General features: G+C 41.2%; 1 protein-coding gene across 9 annotated transcripts in view; it reads left to right on the top strand.

The window, feature by feature from the left end:
* Nucleotides 1-20,243, top strand: part of LOC122559589 (voltage-dependent calcium channel subunit alpha-2/delta-4-like) — a 549,452-nt gene that overhangs the window by 68,918 nt on the left and 460,291 nt on the right. For all 9 annotated transcript variants that reach the window (XR_015760448.1, XM_087997322.1, XM_087997321.1 and 6 more), the window contains one exon: nt 1,319-1,435. Coding sequence is in view for 8 of the 9 variants with exons in the window: in XM_087997322.1 (XP_087853448.1) it covers nt 1,319-1,435 (117 nt within the window). In the remaining variant the exon portion in view is untranslated. The remainder of the gene's footprint in view (nt 1-1,318; nt 1,436-20,243) is intronic.

The raw sequence follows: 20,243 nt of genomic DNA on the forward strand, positions 1-20,243 counted from the left end.
TTCCCCCACCTCATCCTAGTTTCTAACCTCCAGCTCAACACTGTCTCCTTGACTTGTCCGGACTTGTCCGACCTGCCTAGCTCCTTTTCCACCTATCCACTCCACCCTCTCCTCCCTGACCTATCACCTTCATCTCCTCCCCCACTGACCTATTGTACTCTATGCTACTCTCTCCCCACCCCCACCCTCCTCTAGCTTATCTCTCCACGCTTCAGGCTCTCTGCCTTTATTCCTGATGAAGGGCTTTTGCCCGAAACGTCGATTTTGCCTGTCCTCGGATTTTGCCTGTCCTCGGATGCTGCCTGAACTGCTGTGCTCTTCCAGCACCACTAATCCAGAATCTGGTTTCCAGCATCTGCAGTCATTGTTTTTACCTCTTAGGTACAAAGGTGCCTAGGTACAAAAAACTTAGATACAAAGTAGTAAAAGAAACAAACTTTTAAAAATTAAGCATTACTAGCATAAGTCAAAAATAAACAAATAAAGTAATAGTCTTTCTTATTTTAAATTAGAAAAATAAAGGAATAAAGTTAAAATTCAACAGTCTTTGATGAATCCTACACTTAGTTCGCCTTCCAGGAGACCTCAACAGCCTGTTCACAATGCCACCGCTAGGGAACCTCCCTCACTGCACGCTCTTCCCACTTTGGACCGCAATGTCACTGCTGCTGTTGAAGTTGCCATCTCCTCCTGCCACCAGAACATGCCCAGGCAGGACCCACTTGCACACCAAGATACTGCCAGACCAGGCTGAGAGACTAGGCCAAGGCACCACCATGCCAGCTTGAGAGACCACCATGTGTTGCCAAGAGACTGCAATTGGTCCATGCTGAGGCTGGAAGTAAAGATAAGAAGAAAATAAACATCAAGAGAGAAAAAAAAAGAAAGAAGCAAGAAAGAAATAGATGGAGTGGGCAAGCTCCGGCTGAAACATCCTACTTTGCCACCCCCACTTTGGACATGTTTCTCATTTCCAGTTTTGAAAGAATAATGGATAGTTATGTAATTCAGTCTCCAAAACAGCTGTAAACAATTAATAAAGATTATAGCTGAATACTTTGAATCACTGTAAATTACATTATTTCCCATAAAGTTTATTCACCTTTTAGTTTCAGAACAGCGGAGTTAGGCACTGCAACAAGAGATCTAATAGTGAACTGAAAATGGACATTTTAATTGGTAATAATATTTACAATGTCTGTAATTGTGCTGCACATTTACTATTTCAAGAGATCCAACTTTGAAATAGAGGCTTAGAATATGTGAATGATTGTTACCTTGTGGTTCACTGCAATTGTTTTTTTTTTCCCCTGTCTAGAAATACAAAGATGTAGAGCCCTTCATAAGGATTGAAGAAGTGGATGGCGTGGAATTGGTAATGCAGTTTGGAGAGAAGATGAAAGAGATGTTAGGAAGGAAAGTTGAGGCAGTCAAGGTATAAACTAATTTACTCAACTCACACATAATTTGTATCCCAGCAGTTGTTTTCTATTAGTGTGGGATTTTTAAACGTTGCATGATTCAACAGAAAAAGCAGACAACTTAACAACAAGTTCCAAAATAATTGTACCCTTGTTTGAAATTTCTACCTCATTGGAGAACTTGAACACATAATCTAGCCTGATGTTTAAAATAATTAATGTTCAATTGTTGAAATTGCTGTCTTGTGGATGAGATGTTAAACAGTGGTTAAGTTGGACATTAAAATTTCCATGAAATTACTCAAAGAGCTGAAAGTTCTTTCAATGTCCTCTCTCAACCATTAACCCTACCCCCCACCAGAATTTCACTGAATAACAACAGCGCCTACATTTCAAAATCACTGCATGCACTCTAATTTATTTTTGGTATGCTCTGAAAGGCCTCCATACATCTCTGCCTCTCTACCTTGCTTTCTCCAAAACAGTCCTCAAAATCTTCTCATTTGACTAAACTTTTGACCTATACACTCCTTGTGTGGTTCATCTTTTTTTTTGTTTAGTAATAAAATGTGACCTCATGTAAAGTGCCAAGACATTATTTTAAAGGTTCATAGAGTCATAGAGTCATAGAGATGTACAGCACGGAAACAGACTCTTTGGTCCAACTCGTCCATGCTGACCAGCTATCCCAACCCAATCTAGTCCCAACTGCCAGTACCTGGCCCATATCCCTCCAAACCCTTCCTATTCACAGACCCATCCAGATGCCTCTTAAATGTTGCAATTGTACCAGCCTCCACCATTTCGTTTGGCAGCTCATTCCATACACGTACCACCCTTCTGCGTGAAAAAGTTGCCCCTTAGATCTCTTTTATATCTTTCCCCTCTCACCCTAAATCTATGCCCTCTAGTTCTGGACCCTGCACCCCCCCACCCCAGGGAACAGCTTTGTCAATCTATCCTATCCATGCCCCTCAAGATCTTATAGACCTCAATAAGGTCATCCCTCAGCCTCCGATGCTCCAGGGAAAACAGCCCCAGCCTGTTCAGCCTCTCCCTGCAGCTCAACTCCTCCAACCCTGGCAACATCCTTGTCAATCTTTTCTGAACCCTTTCAAGTTTCACAACATCTTTCCAATAGGAAGGAAACCAGAATTGCACACAGTATTCCAACAGTGGCCTAACCAATGTCCAGTACAGGCGCAACATGACCTCCCAACTCCTGTACTCAATACTCTGACCAATAAAGGAAAACATACCAAATGGCTTCTTTCCTATCCTATCTGCCTGCGACTCCACTTTCAAGGAGCTATGATGTTACTATTTCTGAGTAATATCACAGAGCACTGTAATAAGGAAACTTTATTCTCCCTCCTTTCAATTTTTTTCACTTTTGTTAGAGTAAATTACTGTAATCATTTTAAAACTGAAGAATCTAAATTGTCCTAATCAAAACAAAGATGGCCAATGATTAACTCAAATTGCTAAATTAGACAAACTATCACTATTGTGGAGCACAATTGAGGGATCAGATTAACTATTCAAAGCCATAGCAGTGGAAGTGTCAAAGAGGATGCTAACATTGTAAGATTATAATGAAGATCATTACATCAGAGCTCTGAAGTAATAATGAGGGTCAAAGATGCAATCGGGGTGGGGGAGACCATTTCGACTCTCTGATGTGACTCATTTGTGTTTGGTGCTAAAATATGTTTTATTGCTAACATCCAGGCACATAAGATAGTGGAAGTACTCATTATATCACAACATTAACGTTGGTTCAGTGCTTTGACTATCAAATTACCTCAAAGGCCCTCTACCCTTACTGTATCGAGGTCAGAGTGGCCATGACATGCCTTGATTTCCTCCCCCTTCACAATCTCGCAGTCCTCTCTGGTAACCTACTAGGATGCACCTTATCATCGACAATTGCCCCAATCACTGTGATTATTTCCTCAACCACTAAATACAATCAGGTCAATCTTAGACGTAAGATTCCTGCAACCTTGAAAACATCCTGGATTGTCTTTAAAACTCCCCAGATTATATATGACTCACACTCCACCTGACTGACTACAGTCCATTCCCTGATCTGAATTTGCAAGGTGTCCCAGACTGACTGACCAAGGCCAGAACTGGTTTTACCTGACTTCCAGTATTGACCATGATCCAGTCCACAGACTGCAATAGTACAGTGATTTATGTTGGACCAACAGACTAAAGGATCATGACAAATTCCCCAGACCTGAAATGGCCTGGCACCTGAACTGACTGTGGCAGCGCCTCCCAACTGACAGTGGTCCTTCCTTACCTCACATGTCCACTTTACCTTTCACCTTTTGCTATGGTTTTCATGCAAGTACAGTGTGTTTGCTGTGGAAGCTGATGATATATGACACAGTAAAGTGCTATGACCGTCATGTTACCCCACCTTTTGACATTTACTCTTCACAAAGGGGTGATTAATTCTGCCAAATAACATAATCAATGATAAACCAATATATGTATAGAAACTCATTGCCACCTCATGGTGATAAATGGATGTTACCATCTAAGGTGGGAGTACTTTAAAGTGATAGATAAACTTAAAGACAATAATCTGAGTTTTGGACTGTTGCGTGATGAAGTATGTCTTCAGGTACCTGTTTGTAGCTTCATGAGCTCTGTTAGCATCTGCAGTCTACAATATTGTCCTTGAATTTTCCCTTTCCAATCAAAACTCTTTGTAATTTAGTGTCTGCAATCATTTAGAGATTAGGCAATCAGACATCCATCTGTTTTCTTGAACTTACATTTTTCAATTTGGAACATAGGAACAGGAGGCAGACAAGTCAGCGCCTCAAGGCGGATCCATCATTCAGTGAAATTGTTGCTGATCTTTAGCCGAACTTCATATTCTTAATACCTTTGCTTAACAAAAAATTACCTATCTTAGGTTTAAAATTGACAATTGATCCAGCATCAACTGCTTTTGTGGAAGAGAGTTCCAAATCTCTACCACCTTTTGTGTGTAAAAATGCTTCCTAGCATCTCTCCTGAACAGTTTGCTGCTCATTTTTAGACTACAGTCCCTTAGTTCGAGAATCCCCAACTAATGGAAACAGTTTCTCTTTATCCTGTTTTTACCTGTTAAAATCTTGAAGACTCCAATCAAATCAGTCCAAGTTTTTGGGTGGGTCCTTCTTGTATCTCCTCCTCCCATCTGAACTTTCTGTTAATAGCCACAAGGTCATTAACAAGACAATCTGCACAACATTTTCAATCAGAATTAAAACTAGGTGGCTAATCATAAAAAAAACAGCTGTGGACCAGGCATGATGATTTATGCCAGCTATTCATTTTTGCCACATGAGATGCGAGACATTTTTGAAATCAGCCTTTATTTAAATGTGGCTAGGATGATAGGAAATGAGTGAAATCCCCTGAAGTTCCAACTGCCTGTTAACTCTGGGTTGGAAAGCGATTCTGGGAAGGGCTTTGTAAGGACTGACAATGGACTAGAGTTTTTTTTATAAAACTATTAGGAGCAGACCACTCTTCCTGGCCCTATCAAAATAAACTTTAAGTTTCCTGGTGTTTTTTCTGAGGGGCCCCCGGTGAACTGTTTAAAGACCACTGTTTAGGCTACTGAAATCCTGTGCAAATGGTTGGTAAAGTACTGTTTACTGTTTCTTGCTTTCACTCTCACATGATCTACTGAAACCTATTATCTTACTATAATGCAATAAACTATTGATCTTACTCAAGCACGCGCCTTTTGCTGCTGAAGATTTATTTATAGTGAATCCTCCATCTTTAACATTAGTCATACAGTATTACAAGAGGAGTTGCTAGCAACATTTTGATGCAAAAGAGCACCTAACAGAACTAAGTGCTAGCTCCAAGCTTCTCTTAAAACATAATGCAGTGTGGATTGTTTCCTAAAGTGAAGAAAGTACCAGCAATGCAAACAATCTATAGCAACCCAAAGAGGACAGAGTTTTAATAAATCTATATAAAATCAGTTAAATGTTTACGAATTCAACAACTTTTAAAGTGCATAGATCGAGTCTGCTCCTGAAGAAACAATAGCAGCTCAGAGCTGGAAAAGATTTAGCCGATGTAAATCTATCTTTTTAGGATTAAATTGCTCTGAAAAAGTTATTAAAAAATAAACTTGTGTGGGCCAGAAAAAGCCTCTCAGAAGCTACAAGAAGATAAATTCAAGTTGTGATCTGAAATAAAAATCAACATGGTCTGCAGAAGTATGGTCAGCCCCTGAGAGGAATGGTGAAAATATTTACTTTAATGGAGGCTTCAATCACTAGATATATTGAACCAGCATTTCTTTGGTCTCAAAAATTATTATAAGCTGCAGAAATATTATTCCAGAAAGGAGTAATTATTCAAGAAAAAATACACATTTTCACAGAGCATATTTTCTTTCCTTATCTAGACCCTTCCCACTTACATCCGCAATTCCTCTGATGCTTTTTGTCAGTTTCAGAAGTTCCAGATTGTGGGCTCCAGATGCCTTTTCTTTACTATGGATGTGGAATCCCTTTATATGTCCACCCCTATTAGTATGGTCTTAGGGCTCTTCACTTAGAGCCATAGACTCATAGCCTCATACAGATGTACAATATGTAAACAGACCCTTCAGTCCAACTTGTCCATGTTGATCAGATATCCTAAATTAATCTAGTCCCATTTGCCAGCACCTGGCCCATATCCCTCTGAACCCTTCCTATTTATATACCCATCCAGATGCCTTTTAAATGTTGTAATTGTATCAGCCTTCACCCCTTTCTCTGGCAGCTGATTCCATGCATGCAGCACCCTTTGTGTGAAAAAAAAGGCCTGAACTGTTTTCATCAACCACCCCTCTCCTCTGCCTGGATGAGCTCATCCTCACTCTGGACAACTTCTTGAACTCCTCTCACTTTCTTCAAGTCAAAGGAGTGACCATGGATACCTGCAAGGGCCCCAGTTATGCCTGTCTCCCTGAGGGCTACATGGATCATTCCTTGTTCCGGTCCTACTCCAGCCCCACCCATAGCTCTTTTCCTGCTATATCGATGATACATTGGTGCTGCTTCCTTCTCTTGTTCGGAATTAGAAAAGTTTATTTATTTTGCTTCCAATTTCCAAGCTGATCCCACCTTCACCTGATTCGTTTCTGATCTCTTCCCTTACCTTCCTCAACTTCTCTATTTCCATTTCCAGGGATAGGTTGGCCACCAATAACCACTAAAAATCCACTGACTCCCACAGTTACCTTGACTATACATCCTCACAGGAGAAAGTGAGGACAGCAGATGCTGGAGATCAGCGTCGAAAAGTGTGGCACTGGAAAAGCACAGCAAGTAATGTAGCATCTGAGGAGCAGGACAGTCAATGTTCTGGGCATGAGCCCTTCATTAGGAATGTGTCATTTGTCGACTCTCCTGCTCCTTGGATGCTGCCTGGCCTGCTGTGCTTTTCCAGTGCCACACTATATATCCTCACACTCTGCTTCCTGTAAAGATTCCATTTCATTCTCCCAGTTCCTTTATTTCTGTTGCATGTATTCTGATGATGCCAACTTTGATAAGGGAGCCTCCAAAATGTCCATCTTCTTCCTCAACCAAGGATTTCCCAGATCGTGATTGATATTCCCCTCGACCAGGTCCAACACATCTCACTCACTTCAGCCCTCACTTCCCTCTCTTCCCTCCCATAATAGCAATAGGGTTCCCCTTGTTCTTCCTTACAATTCCACCAGCATCCAATTCCAAAGAATCTTTAGCCACCATTTCCACCATCTACAGCAAGATGCCACCACCAGACACGTATTCCCCTCCCTCCTTTATCAGCCTTCTGCAGACTTTTCCACCTACAATACCTGGTCCACTCCTCCTTCATTCCTAACATGTCCCCACATCTCAATGGCACCTTCCCCTACAATCACAAAAGGTCCATTTACTTCCAGCCTCTCCATAATTCAAGATGCCAAACTCACCTTCCATGTGAGGCAGTGTTTTACCTGCACGCCATTCAATCTAATCTACTGTATTTGCTGCTCATAATGTAGTCTACTCTACAAGTACAGACTAGGCGGTCACTTCACAGAACACCTAAGACCCTGCACCTCCAGTTACTTGCCATTTAAATACATCAAGAAGAAAGTGAGGGCTGCAGATGCTGGAGAATTGAGCTGAAAATGTGTTGCTGGAAAAGCGCAGCAGGTCAGGCAGCATCCAAGGAACAGGAGAATCAATGTTTCGGGCATAAGCCCTTCTTCAGAAATGGCTAAGATAAAAGGTAGGGAGGAGGGACTTGGGGGAGGGGCGTTGGAAATGCGATAGGTTTAAATACATCACTATGTTCTTTGGCCAGCATCTCTGTCTCAGGCTTGCTGCAGTGCTCCAGTAAAGTTCAGTGCAAACTGGAAGAACAGCACCTCATTTTTCACTTGGAAACCTTGCAACCTTCTGGATTTAATTCGAGTTCAATGATTTTAAGGCTTGAGCATCTTTCCACATGCTTTCCCCCACTCCCACACACCAGGCCTTTTTATTACACAGGCTGTGACCACGCACTACCCTTTGTTAGCCACAGACTGTTCCCATTAGCAGCTATTCATTCCCACAGACTGATCTATAACCAGTCTTTTGTTTAATTGTTTTTCTCTCTTTCTCTTTGGCCTCGGGTATCTCCACTTATCATTCACTCTCCCCACCACATCTTCTGTATAAAACCATCCTTTTCCAAGCTACCATCAGTTCTGAGAAAGGTCACTAGACCCGAAATGTTAACTCTGATTTCGGTCCATAGATCCTGATCACAAAGACAGGTTACCATCACCTTCTCCACCACAACTATGGTTAAGCAATAAATACTGGTCCAGTAGCAACTCCCATAAGTGAGTAAAGAAAATCCATCTAATGACCATGTGCCAGCTGCAATCATATCTTACAACAATTTTGGCCAATACATAGAGTGGACATATTTATCTTGAATTCCTGAAGCTCTCAAATGAGTCATGTGCCTTACCAATTGGTTTTAAGTTGGGAACAGGGTGAAGAAAAAGAGTAACAAGTGGAACAGGGTTTTTTTTAATAAATATTTTTATTGAAAAAAAATTATTGAGATTTCTTACAAAAGTACAAAATTAGTACAAAATAGTGTATTCCACTTCACAATATAATAGCAACACCAGTATAAAATTAGAAAAACTAACACTAATCTATTCTACAGACTACCAAAACACAAAATAGGATAGCGTACATTATTCACAATGACCAAAAAAAAGAAAATAAAATAAGTAAATAAATAACTAGATACACATTCAAAATAAATGTATATCAAGTCATAACAAAACCAGTATTTATACGGGATTCTTCCTCCCAGGGGCCCCCGAACCAACCAACACCATCCCCATGGTGAAGCAAAGACACTAAACAATATGGCCGAAATATCTGTGTCAATGTAATTCAAAAAGGGCTGCCATGTTCTATAAAATAATTCCATTTTTTGGTGCACCATATTCGTAAGGAGGTCAAGGGGGATCTATTCCGTGGCCATCCTATGCCAGTTTGAAAGTCCTGGGGGACCTTCGGATACCCAATTCACTCAGATGTTTTTCCTCACACAGAAGGAAAGGATAGTGAATAATTTCCTCCCGTATACATCTAGAGAGGGAAAATTTGGAGAACCCAGAAGAAGAGACACTGGGTCCAGCCCAATCTCCATTCCCAAATTCTTTGTCAAGGCATTCACTAAACTATTCCAATATCTACTAATCTTATGGCATGTCCACAGACAATGCGTGAGAGTACCAACTTCTATTTTGCATTTAGGGCACATGGGAGATGCTCCTGCCTTAAGATTTGCAAGTCGGTCAGATGCCATGTGAGCCCTGTAAAGTATCTTCAATTGAATAACCTAATTCTATTACAGATAGAGATCTTCCTAGCATTTTCCCAGATATCCTTCCACATCTCTAAAGAGATTTCCATCCCCAGTTCTTGATTCCAGGTTTTATATAACCGTTCCATGTCCTTCGATACCTTATTACGTAGCAAGTGGTAGAGAGTACTGACCGAGGGCGTACTCATCAGCCGAAGCACTCTCCTTTCCCTATCAGATTTATAAGGATTAATCATCAATGTGGTATTCTTTTGTATAAAAGTCTTGTTTTGAAAATATCGAAAAAGGTCCTTGCAGGGCAACTCGAACTTCTGACGTAACTGTTCGAAGGACATTAAGACCTCCCCATCGAACAGATCTCCCAAACAGGAGATAGCTCTGCACTCCCAGATATTAAATCTAGCATCAGTCAAGCCTGGCTGAAATCCCAATGTTTCCACTATAGGGGTATAAGGGCAGGTTTTTTGTGGACTACCCTCATCCTGTCGCATTATCCTCCAGGCTTTGATTGTCTTTAATACAATAGGGTTTTTACAATAATCCATAATTACTCTCATCTTGTCCATAAATATTAGATTGATGAGGGAACATTTTGCTTGGGAGGCCTCAATATCTAACCAGATTGATTGTGGGTCACAGAAGACCCAGTCAGCTACATAAGATAACAAAGAGCTCAACTGGTACTTCCTGACGTCTGGAAAATCCAGCCCTCCCCTTACTTGTGGGAGCTGCAGCTTATCTAATTTAATAAGGGACTGTGTATGATTCCAAATAAAGAAACCAAGCCAACCATAAAGCTTACGCAGCACCTGTCTCAGCAACATCAAAGGAAGCATTCTCATAGGGTATAAAAGACAGGTGGAATATTCATCTTAACTAAAGCTATTCTTCCTAGCCAAGATATCGGGAGATCTTCCCAGCGTTGAAGGTCCGGTCTTATTTTCTCTCATAAGTGTGTATAGTTAGCTTTATATATCTGACCAAATGACGGAGTAATAAAAATACCTAAATAAAGAAAAACTTCCCAGTGACCACTGAAAGGGGAAGTGGGATCCATCCGGAAGATTGGATATGGTGGTACAACCGCCTGATGACATGGCCTCCGATTTCATAAAATTGATTTTGTAACCTGAGAACATACCAAATAATTTAACCACTTGAATTAAGCGGGGCACAGATGTCAATGGGTCATTTAGGAAAAGAAGAACATCATCCGCATAGAGAGTAATTTTATGCTTGCCCGGTCCAACCTCTGGGGCCGTTATGTTAGGGTCAGTTCATATAGCTTCCGTCAGCAGCTCAATCACTAGTGTAAATAATAATAGTGAGAGACGGTATCCTTGGCAACAACCTCTGCCAACACTAAAGTTATCCAAACTTACACCATTAGTAATCACCGCTGCTTTGGGGTCGTTATATAATACTGTAACCCATTTAGTAAAGACATCTCCAACAACAAACCATTCCAAAGTATAAAAGAGATATGGCCATTCTACCTGATCGAATGCCTTCTCTGCATCTAGGGAGACAACGATACCCGGTATCGCTCCCTGCTGGCAGGCTTATTCCATGTTTAATACTCTCCTAATGTTATTAGTTGATCTGCAACCCTTTATAAACCCTGTCTGATCCTCTTTGATAATAAATGGTAAAACCGTCTCAAATCTTAATGCCAACATTTTTGAGAGAATTTTAAAGTCTACATTCAATAAGGATATGCGTCTGTATGAAGAGCAGTCATCTGGGGCTTTTCCTTTCTTGAGAATGAGAGAGATATTTGCTTCTCTCCGAGAAGGTAGAAGGCAGCCCTGACTATGTGAGTAATTATACATATCTATAAATGGCCCGGCCAATTCACCTATAAATTATTTATAGAACTCAGCTTGGAATCCATCTGGCCTGGGAAGTCTACTGCTCTGGAGCTGCCTCACCGCCTCCTTTACTTCATAGGTTGTCAGGGGGGCGTTCAAGAACGACACCTGCTCCAGGGTTAGGCCCGAGAGGGCCAGATTTTTAAAAAAAGGACTCCATCTTCTCCGTTCTATCCTCATAGCCCTCCAACTTATACAATTCAAAATAGAACTTTCTGAAGTTTGCATTGGTCTTTTTACAATCAAATGTCAGGGTACCAGCACTCCCTCTAATAGACGTAATGGATAGGGGAGCCTTTTTCTTTCTGGCAAGGTATGCTAGATACCTGCCCAGCTTATCACCATATTCAATAACCTCTGCTTCGCTAATAGTATTTCCCTCTTTGCTGTTTCAGTAAGTGCTGTATTCAAAGTTGCCCTGAGGGCCGTGATCCGCTGTAGTTTAGTAATGGAGGGCCTGTCAACATATGTTGTCTCAGCTGCCTTCGGGTGAGCCTCGAGCAGGCGCTGTTGTTCTCCCTTTTGATTTTTCCAGGTCGCAAAATATGAGATAATCAAGCCTCGCATGTATGCCTTAACAGTCTCCCACATCACCGATGGGTTACTGGCCATGCCTGAAATGATATCCCAGAAAGCTTTAAATTCCTGCAAAAAATATTTTATGAACTTGCTATCCTTCAATAAAAAAGGGTCCATACATCAATGTTCACTAGTCTTAATCTCTATATATACTGCAGCGTGGTCGGAAATAGTTATATTTTCTATTTTACAAAATAATATCGTGTTCAGAAAGGTCAGAGGGACAAGAAACATATTGATTCTGGTATGGCACTTGTGTGGCTGAGAATAAAAAGTAAAATCTCTACCCTTAGGGTGAAGACACCTCCACACATCTACCAACCCTAACTCCCTATTCAGATCTGCCAACTGCCTAGATCTCATAGATATACCCGTAGAGCTGTAAGGTATCCTGTCCACCTCAGGGTCGATAATACAATTAAAATCTCCCCCTATGAGATCCAAGATGGCGGCAACCCAGTAGGTCTGAGTCTCAGAGCTCTGCCCAAGCTCTGCTCAGGCAAAGTGGGGTACCCACCCTCACCTCACCTGCTAAATTACCTAAAATAGTTTTTGCCCAGCATCCTTGGCCATTCTACATCAAACTTTAACTGTTTGATGCTTTTTAAAGTGACCAAGGGCAAAGGCTCTCGCAGTTTGCAGCAGACAGGGATACCTCAGTCTTATGAGATATTTGAAGCTGCAACAGGCTGGATTTGGCCAGGTGTTCTTTTCATCTTACAGCTCAAAAAGTAGGGGAGTGGCCTTTCTTATTCAGAAAAATCTTTCCTTCCAAATGTTAAGCCAGATAAAAGATCAGTCTGCACGGTATATATTAATTAAAGCCCTAATATATGGAGTGGAATACAGGATTTTGAATCTTTATTGCCCCCCGGCGCATCCTTTTAAACTTGTTACGGAAGCGTTCTCCAAGTTGATGGCTGTTGAGATGTGCCATACAATTATAGAGGGAGATTTTAACTGTATCATTGACCAGAGAAGGACACGATACCTAGGAGCTCTGAGGGCATATCTTTGAGATCGAGGCAGCTGGCGGATCTGGTTAGGGAGTTGGGGCTGGTAGATGTGTGGAGATGTCTTCATTCTGAGGGTAGAGACTTTACTTTCTATTCTAATCCACACAAGTGCCATACCAGAATTGATATGTTTTTTGTCCCCTCAACCTTTCTGAACTTGATATTGTCTTGTAAAATAGGCAATATAACTATTTATGATCATGCTGCAGCATATATGGAGGTTAAGACTAGTAATGATGAGATAGATTCCCAATATTGGCGTGTGGACTCTTTTCTATTGAAAGATAGCAAGTTCATAAAATATTTTTCGCAGGAATTTAAAACCTTCTGGGATATCAACTCAGGCACGGCCAGTAACCCTTCGACGAGGTGGGAGACTGCTAACGCATACGCACGAGGCTTGGTTATCTCATATTCTGCGACCTGGAAAAGACAAAAGGGAGAACAACAGCGTCTGCTTGAGGCTCGCCTGAAGGCAGCTGAGACAGTGTATGTGGATAGGCCCTCCATTACTAGACTACAGCGGATCACTGCCCTTACTGAAACAGCAAAGAGGGAGATATTATTTGCGAAGCAGAGATTACTTGAATATGGTGACAAGCCTAGCAAGTATCTAGTGTACCTTGCCAGAATGAAAAAGGCTCCCCAAGCCATTATGTCTATTAGAGAGAGTGCTGGTACCCTGACTTCTGATCGTAAAAAGATCAATGCCGCCTTTAGAAAGTTCTATTTTGAATTGTATAAATCGCAGGACTGTGAGGATAGAACGAGGAAATTGGAGTCTTTCTTTAAAAATCTGGCCCTCTCGGACCTAACCTTGGAGCAGGTGTCGTTCTTGAATGCCCCCTGGCAACCCAGGAAGTACAGGAGGCGGTGAGGAAGCTCCAGAGCAGTAAAGCGCCCAGGCCAGACAGATTCCAGGCTGAATTCTATATATAATTCATAGGGGAACTGGCTGGGCCACTTGTAAATATATATAATCATTCACATAGTCAGGGCTGCCTCTCGCCTTCTCTGAGAGAAGCAAATATTTCTCTCATTCTTAAGAAGTGAAAGGCCCCTGAAGACCCATATCCTTGTTAAATGTGGATTTTAAAATTCTCGCAAAAATGTTCGCATTAATACTGGAGAGGGTCTTCCCATTCATTATAAAAGAAGACCAGTCAGGGTTCATAAAGGGTCGCAGATCAACTAATAACATTAGAAGAGTCTTAAATATGATACAAGCCTGCCAGCAGGGAGTGATACCAGGATTAGTTGTCTCCCTAGATGCAGAGAAGGCATTCGACCGGGTAGAATGGCCATATCTTTTTTATATGCTGGAATAGTTTGGTGTTGGAGAGGTCTTTGCTAAATGGGTTACAATATTATATAATGATCCCAAAGCAGCGGTGATTACCTACGGTTTAAGTTCGGATGGCTTTAGCGTTGGCAGAGGTTGTCATCAGGGATGTCCTCTCTCATCATTATGATTTACACTAGTGATTGAGCCGCTGGCGGAAGCTATACAAACTGACCCTAACACAACGGCTCCGGAGGTTGGATCGGGTAAGCATAAAATTACTCTCTATGCGGATGATGTCCTCCTTTTCTTAAATGATCCTTTGACATCTGTGCCCCGCTTAATTCAAGTGGTTAAATTATTTGGTATGTTCTCAGGTTACAAAATCAATTTTATGAAATCGGAGGCCATGCTGCTGGGAGGCCTTGCCAGTATACCCAATTTTCCGGACAGATCCTGTTTCCCCTTTCGGTGGTCACTAGGAGGTTTTCTGTACTTAGGTATGTTTATTACTCCAGCATTTGGTCAGCTATATAAAGCCAATTATAAACACTTATTAGAAAAAATAAGACAGGACCTTCAATGCTGGGAAGATATCCCAATATCCTGCCTAGGTAGAATAGCTTTAGTTAGATGAATATTCTACATCGCCTGTTATACCCTATGAGAATGCTTCCTTTGATGTTGCCGAGACAGGTACTGCGTAAGCTTTATGGAGAAAGTGAGGTCTGCAGATGCTGGAGATCAGAGCTGAAAATGTGTTGCTGGAAAAGCGCAGCAGGTCAGGCAGCATCCAGGGAACAGGAGAATCGACGTTTCGAGCATAAGCCCTTCTTCAGGAATGAGGAAAGTGTGTCCAGCAGGCTAAGATAAAAGGTAGGGAGGAGTGACTTGGGGGAGGGGCGTCGGAAATGCGATAGGTGGAAAGACGTCAAGGTGAGGGCGATAGGTCAGACTGGGGTGGGGGCGGAGAGGTCAGGAAGAAGATTGCAGGTTAGGAAGGTGGTGCTGAGTTCGAGGAATTTGACTGAGACAAGGTGGGGGGAGGGGAAATGAGGAAACTGGTGAAATCCGAATTCATCCCTTGTGGTTGGAGAGTTCCTAGGCGGAAGGAACCCTCCAACCACAAGGGATGAACTCGGATTTCACCAGTTTCCTAATTTCCCCTCCCTCCACCTTGTCTCAATCAAATCCATCGAACTCAGCACCGCCTTCCTAACCTGCAATCTTCTTCCTGACCTCTCCGCCCCCACCCCAGTCTGACCTATCACCCTCACCTTCACCTCTTTCCACCTATCGCATTTCCGAACCCCCTCCCCCAAGTCCCTCCTCCCTACCTTTTATCTTAGCCTGCTGGACACACTTTCCTCATTCCTGAAGAAGGGCTTATGCCCGAAACGTCGATTCTCCTGTTCCCTGGATGCTGCCTGACCTGCTGCGTTTTTCCAGCAACACATTTCGAGGGCTGGACTTTCCAGATTTCAGGAGGTACCAATTGAGCTCCCTATTATCTTACATAGCTGATTGGGTCTCTTGTGACCCACAATCAATCTGGTTAGATATTAAGGCCTCCCAAGCAAAATGTACCCTCATCAATCTACTATTTATGGACAAGATTAGAGTTATAACGGATTATTGTAAAAACCCTATTGTATTAAATACAACCAAAGCCTGGAGGATAATGCGATAGGATGAGGGTAACCTGCAAAAAACCTCCTTTTATACCCCTATAGTGGGAACATTAGGACTCCAGCCAGGGCTGACTGATGCTGTATTCAAAATCTGGGAGTCCAGAGCTGTCTCCTGTTTGGGAGATCTGTTTGATGGGGAGGTCTTGATGTCCTTTGAGCAGCTGTGTCAGAAGCTCAGGGCGCCCAGCAAGGACCGTTTTCAGTATTTTCAAATACAAGACTTTTATACAAAAGAAGACCACATTGATAATTAAGCCTTATAAATCTGATAGGGAAAGGAGAGTGCTTCGGGTGATAGGTCCGCCCTTGGTCAGTACTCTCTACCACTTACTATGTAATAAGGTATTGAAGGACATGGAACGGTTATATAAAACCGTTTGTCAATTGTTAAGAATTGGGGATGGAAATCTCCTTAGAAATGTGGGAGGATGTCTGGGAAAACACCAGGAGATCTCTATCTGTAATAGGACTCAGGTGACTCAATTGAAGATACTTCACAGGGCTCACATGGCACCTGAACGACTTGCAAAGTTCAAGGCAGGAGCATCTCCAATGTGTCCTCAATGCAAAATCGAAGTTTGTGCTCTCACTCATTGTCTGTGGACATGTAATAATATCGCAGGTACTGGGACAGAATAGCGAATGCCTTGACAAAGATTTTGGGTACAGAGATTGGGTTGGACCCACTGTCTTTACTCTTGGGCTTCCCAAATTTCCCCTCTTTGGATGTATATGGGAGGAAATTATTCACTATCCTTTCCTTTTGTGTGAGGAAAAATATTTTGGTGAATTGGGTGTCTGAAGGTCCCCAGGACTTTTAAGTTGGCATAGGATAGTCATGGAATATATCCCCCTTGACTTCCTTACGAATATGGTGCACCAAAAAAACAGAATTATTTTATAGAACATGGTAGCCCTTTTCGAACTACATTGACACAGATATTTTCGCTATATTATTCAAGGCCTTTGCTTAGCTGTGGTAATGGTTCTGGCTGGTTCGGGGATCCCCAGGAGGAAGGATCCCATATAAATACGTGTTTTGTTTTGACTTGATATAAATCTAATTTGAATATGTGTTTAGTTATTTGTATACTTATTTGTTTTCTTTGCGCCTTCTGTTTATTGTCAGTAATGTATGATATCCTATTTTATGTTTTGGTTGTTTGTAGAATAGATTAGTAGTTAGGTTTTTTTTCTTTTTTAATCTTATATTGGTGTCATTATTATATTGTAAAATGGAATACACTAGCTTGTACTATTTTTGTAATTTTGTCAAAAATCTCAAAAATCTTCTTTTTCAATAAAAATATCTACTAAAAATAATCTCCCCTATAATTATGTGATGCACCCTGAGAGCCATCAGCTTGGAGAACGCTTCTGTTACAAATTTAAAAGGGTGTGGAGGGGGGCAGTAAAGATTCAAGATCCCGTATTCCTCTCCATATATTAGGGCTTTAAGTAATGTGTACCGTCCAGACTCATCTTTTATTTGGAAGGGAAGATTCTTCTAAATAAGAATGGCCACTTCCCTACTTTTTGAGCTGTAAGATGAAAAGGACACCTGGCCAAATCCTCCCTGTTGCAGCTTTGAATGCTCCTTATCAAGTAGATGTGTCTCCTGCAGGAGAGCTACATCAACCCTTTCTTTTTTTAAGACTTGATATATCTTTTCCCTTTTGATTGGTGAGTGGCTCCTCTTGACATTCCAGGTGCACCACTTGAACAAATGACTAGCCGTGATTGTTCAAGCAAGTCCGAGACCTCCCAGGAGGAAGAACCCTACCCAAAAGACATTGGGTAGAAACCATAAAGAATTCACATATAAAAACACCTTTTAAAACAACTAACTCAAAACAACCAAGAACTACTCCCAAAAAAAAGCATAAGATACATTTAAAAGGAGACCTTCCCCCTTGAACGCAGGAGGCACTCCTACCTTCCAGTAATCCCACCATAACATCTCCCAACTAGAGCCATACCCTTGGCCCAGACATTACAAAGTAGAATAAACAAATGCAAATATCTTATAATAGAGGAGTTAAAAGTGGGTGACCAACCCATCCCCTCCATACTATTACCGAGGCACACTTAACAAAACAGCAACATTAGATAAGATATATAAAATTACCAAATTACAATCCCAGTAAATATTAAGGAATAAAAAAGCAACCCAGAAACATCCCCCCATAATCGGATAAACTGAGCGAATTATAAATAAAAGTAAAAAAAAGGAGAGAGAATGAATGCGCTCCCCCCCCCACCCTGAGGAAGGATAGAAAAGAGAAAGAGGGAAAGAGGAGGAGAAAGAAATACAGAAGAGGGGTAAACTAAAATCATTGTCCATATAGTTCAAGTCCCGCAGTCTATTTGAGAGCATCCAGGAATTCTTTTACTTTTTCTGGTGATCCGAAGTTGTACACAGATCCTCTATGACTAAAGCACAGCATTGCCAGGTATCACATAGAATATTGAATATTTAAATCCCTCAGATGCTTCTTTACCTCGTTGAATGCCTTCCTCTTGCGAACCACAACCGGAAAGAAGTCCTTGAACAACATTATTTTGGAGCCCTTGTATACCATGGCAGGGTGATCCTTCCCCAAAACTCTGGAGGCCTCCAGTAGCATTGGTTTTTCCCTGTAGTGTTGAAGTCGAACTAAGACCAAGCAGGAGCGCTGGTCCGACCCGGGTCTACGTGTAGCAACCCAGTGGGTCTGCTCAACCCGCACCCGGCCCAGCTCCGACTCCAGTTTCAGCAGCTGTGGGAGCCATTGCTCCAGAAAATCAACATGCTGGCCTTCCTCCTCCCTTTCAGGAAGGCCCAGCAACCGAATATCTTTCTGATGATCTCGATTTTCTAGGTCGTTGATATGTTCTTCTAAGGCCTGGGGTCAGCGCTCCAGAGCCTGGAGCATGCTTCTGCAGCATGACCGAGATCGACTCCCTGGAACAGCGATTGGCTTGGTTTCTGCTGAGTGGAAATAATTACATTTCCTGTTCTGATGTTGTTAAATTGAAATTAATGGCCAATCATAGACATTGTAAGTAATTTAGGAAATTGCCAGGAGGGAAGGAATTGCAAGTGTTAGCACACTATAAACTCTGAGTTAATTGCCCTCACTCTCTCCACTCCTACACTCACTGAGAAGTCTGCATCTCTCCGTTTTGGACTCTTGCTCACCTTCAATTTATTGATTGACTGTTGATGCCCATTTCTAGACCTTGAGCTATCTTAACACACCTTTACCTTATTTTCCTTTTCTCACCCCTTAAGATATTTACTTAAAATCTTACTCTTTAAATAAGTTTTGGTCGCCTATCATGCTATATTTATATGACTCAATGTTCTGACAGCCGTTTTCTCAAGTGCCATTGGAGGTTTCACTACTTTAAAGGTATTGTATAAATCAAAGTAATTGTCTATGTTAAATTTTTTAATATGATAGTCGAGACAGTAAGTGTTAGTTATATACCTAATTGTCATTCACAATAGCTGAGCCAAATCCTGATCTCTGAGCATGCCCTACATACTAAATTATCAGCAACAATGAATAGTAATGAAGAATTAGAACACTTTCTGATCTTTTCCCTCCATAACAAAGTGAGGAGGAAACCAATTGTGATGATTGTTAATCAAAGACCTCCTATTTTGACAATTGGTGAAAGCTCTGCTATGAAGAAGTACAATGAATATCTGGATTACTGTGAATCAACATACAATGCTGATCTAATATCAACCATGCCAAATTCAATCACTGCATTCCAGCCTGCACCCTATATTAACCTTTCACATTTGTGTAATACTTAACAAAAATGCAGGATGTTCTTGCCTTTACTGTTCAAATAAATCATGATTACTTACAAGTTAGTTACTGGATAATTTCTTCTTGCTGCTGATACATTTGTACATGACTTTTACTTATATGTAAGTATGTTTTTATTGATTTGAAGGCTTATGGTAAAACAAGTTTTTCCCAGTCATGGGTGATGTGTTATGTCTTCCACTGAGGTTGAATGTATTATGCATAATGTTAATGCTTTAAATCAAGAGGAGCTGAGTGGTCCGCTTCTGCTCCTGTTTGTATGTTCATATGAACTTAGGTGAAATTAGTTATTTGGTGAATTTTGAGCAGAAATATTGCCACTAAACTTGCTGTTTTAGTCTGTTGTGTTTGATACTACTTGTGTTATACCTTCACTTAAAGTTAATGGCAGCAACTCATTCCAGTATTTCTTATTATTAACCCAATCAGGTTTATTTATTCCTGATGAGTCAGTTCTCAATCTAGTTCAACACTTCTTATTAAGTTAGTTGTTACTTTAATTTGGTTAAAATTAGGTCTTCATTTTAAATGATGAGATTAAAAATTGTAAATGCTGTAAATAATCAACATCTCTTGAGAAAACATGTTATCTTGTTCATTGAGCAGCTGATTGTTTCCAGTGCTTTCTGTTTTCATCTTGTGTTCACATTCTCATGTGGAGCTGATTAG

This window comes from Chiloscyllium plagiosum, unplaced genomic scaffold (assembly GCF_037043375.1).
Source record: "Chiloscyllium plagiosum isolate Xiang-an unplaced genomic scaffold, Cpla_swu_hap1 HiC_scaffold_19, whole genome shotgun sequence".
Lineage (NCBI taxonomy): Eukaryota > Metazoa > Chordata > Chondrichthyes > Orectolobiformes > Hemiscylliidae > Chiloscyllium > Chiloscyllium plagiosum.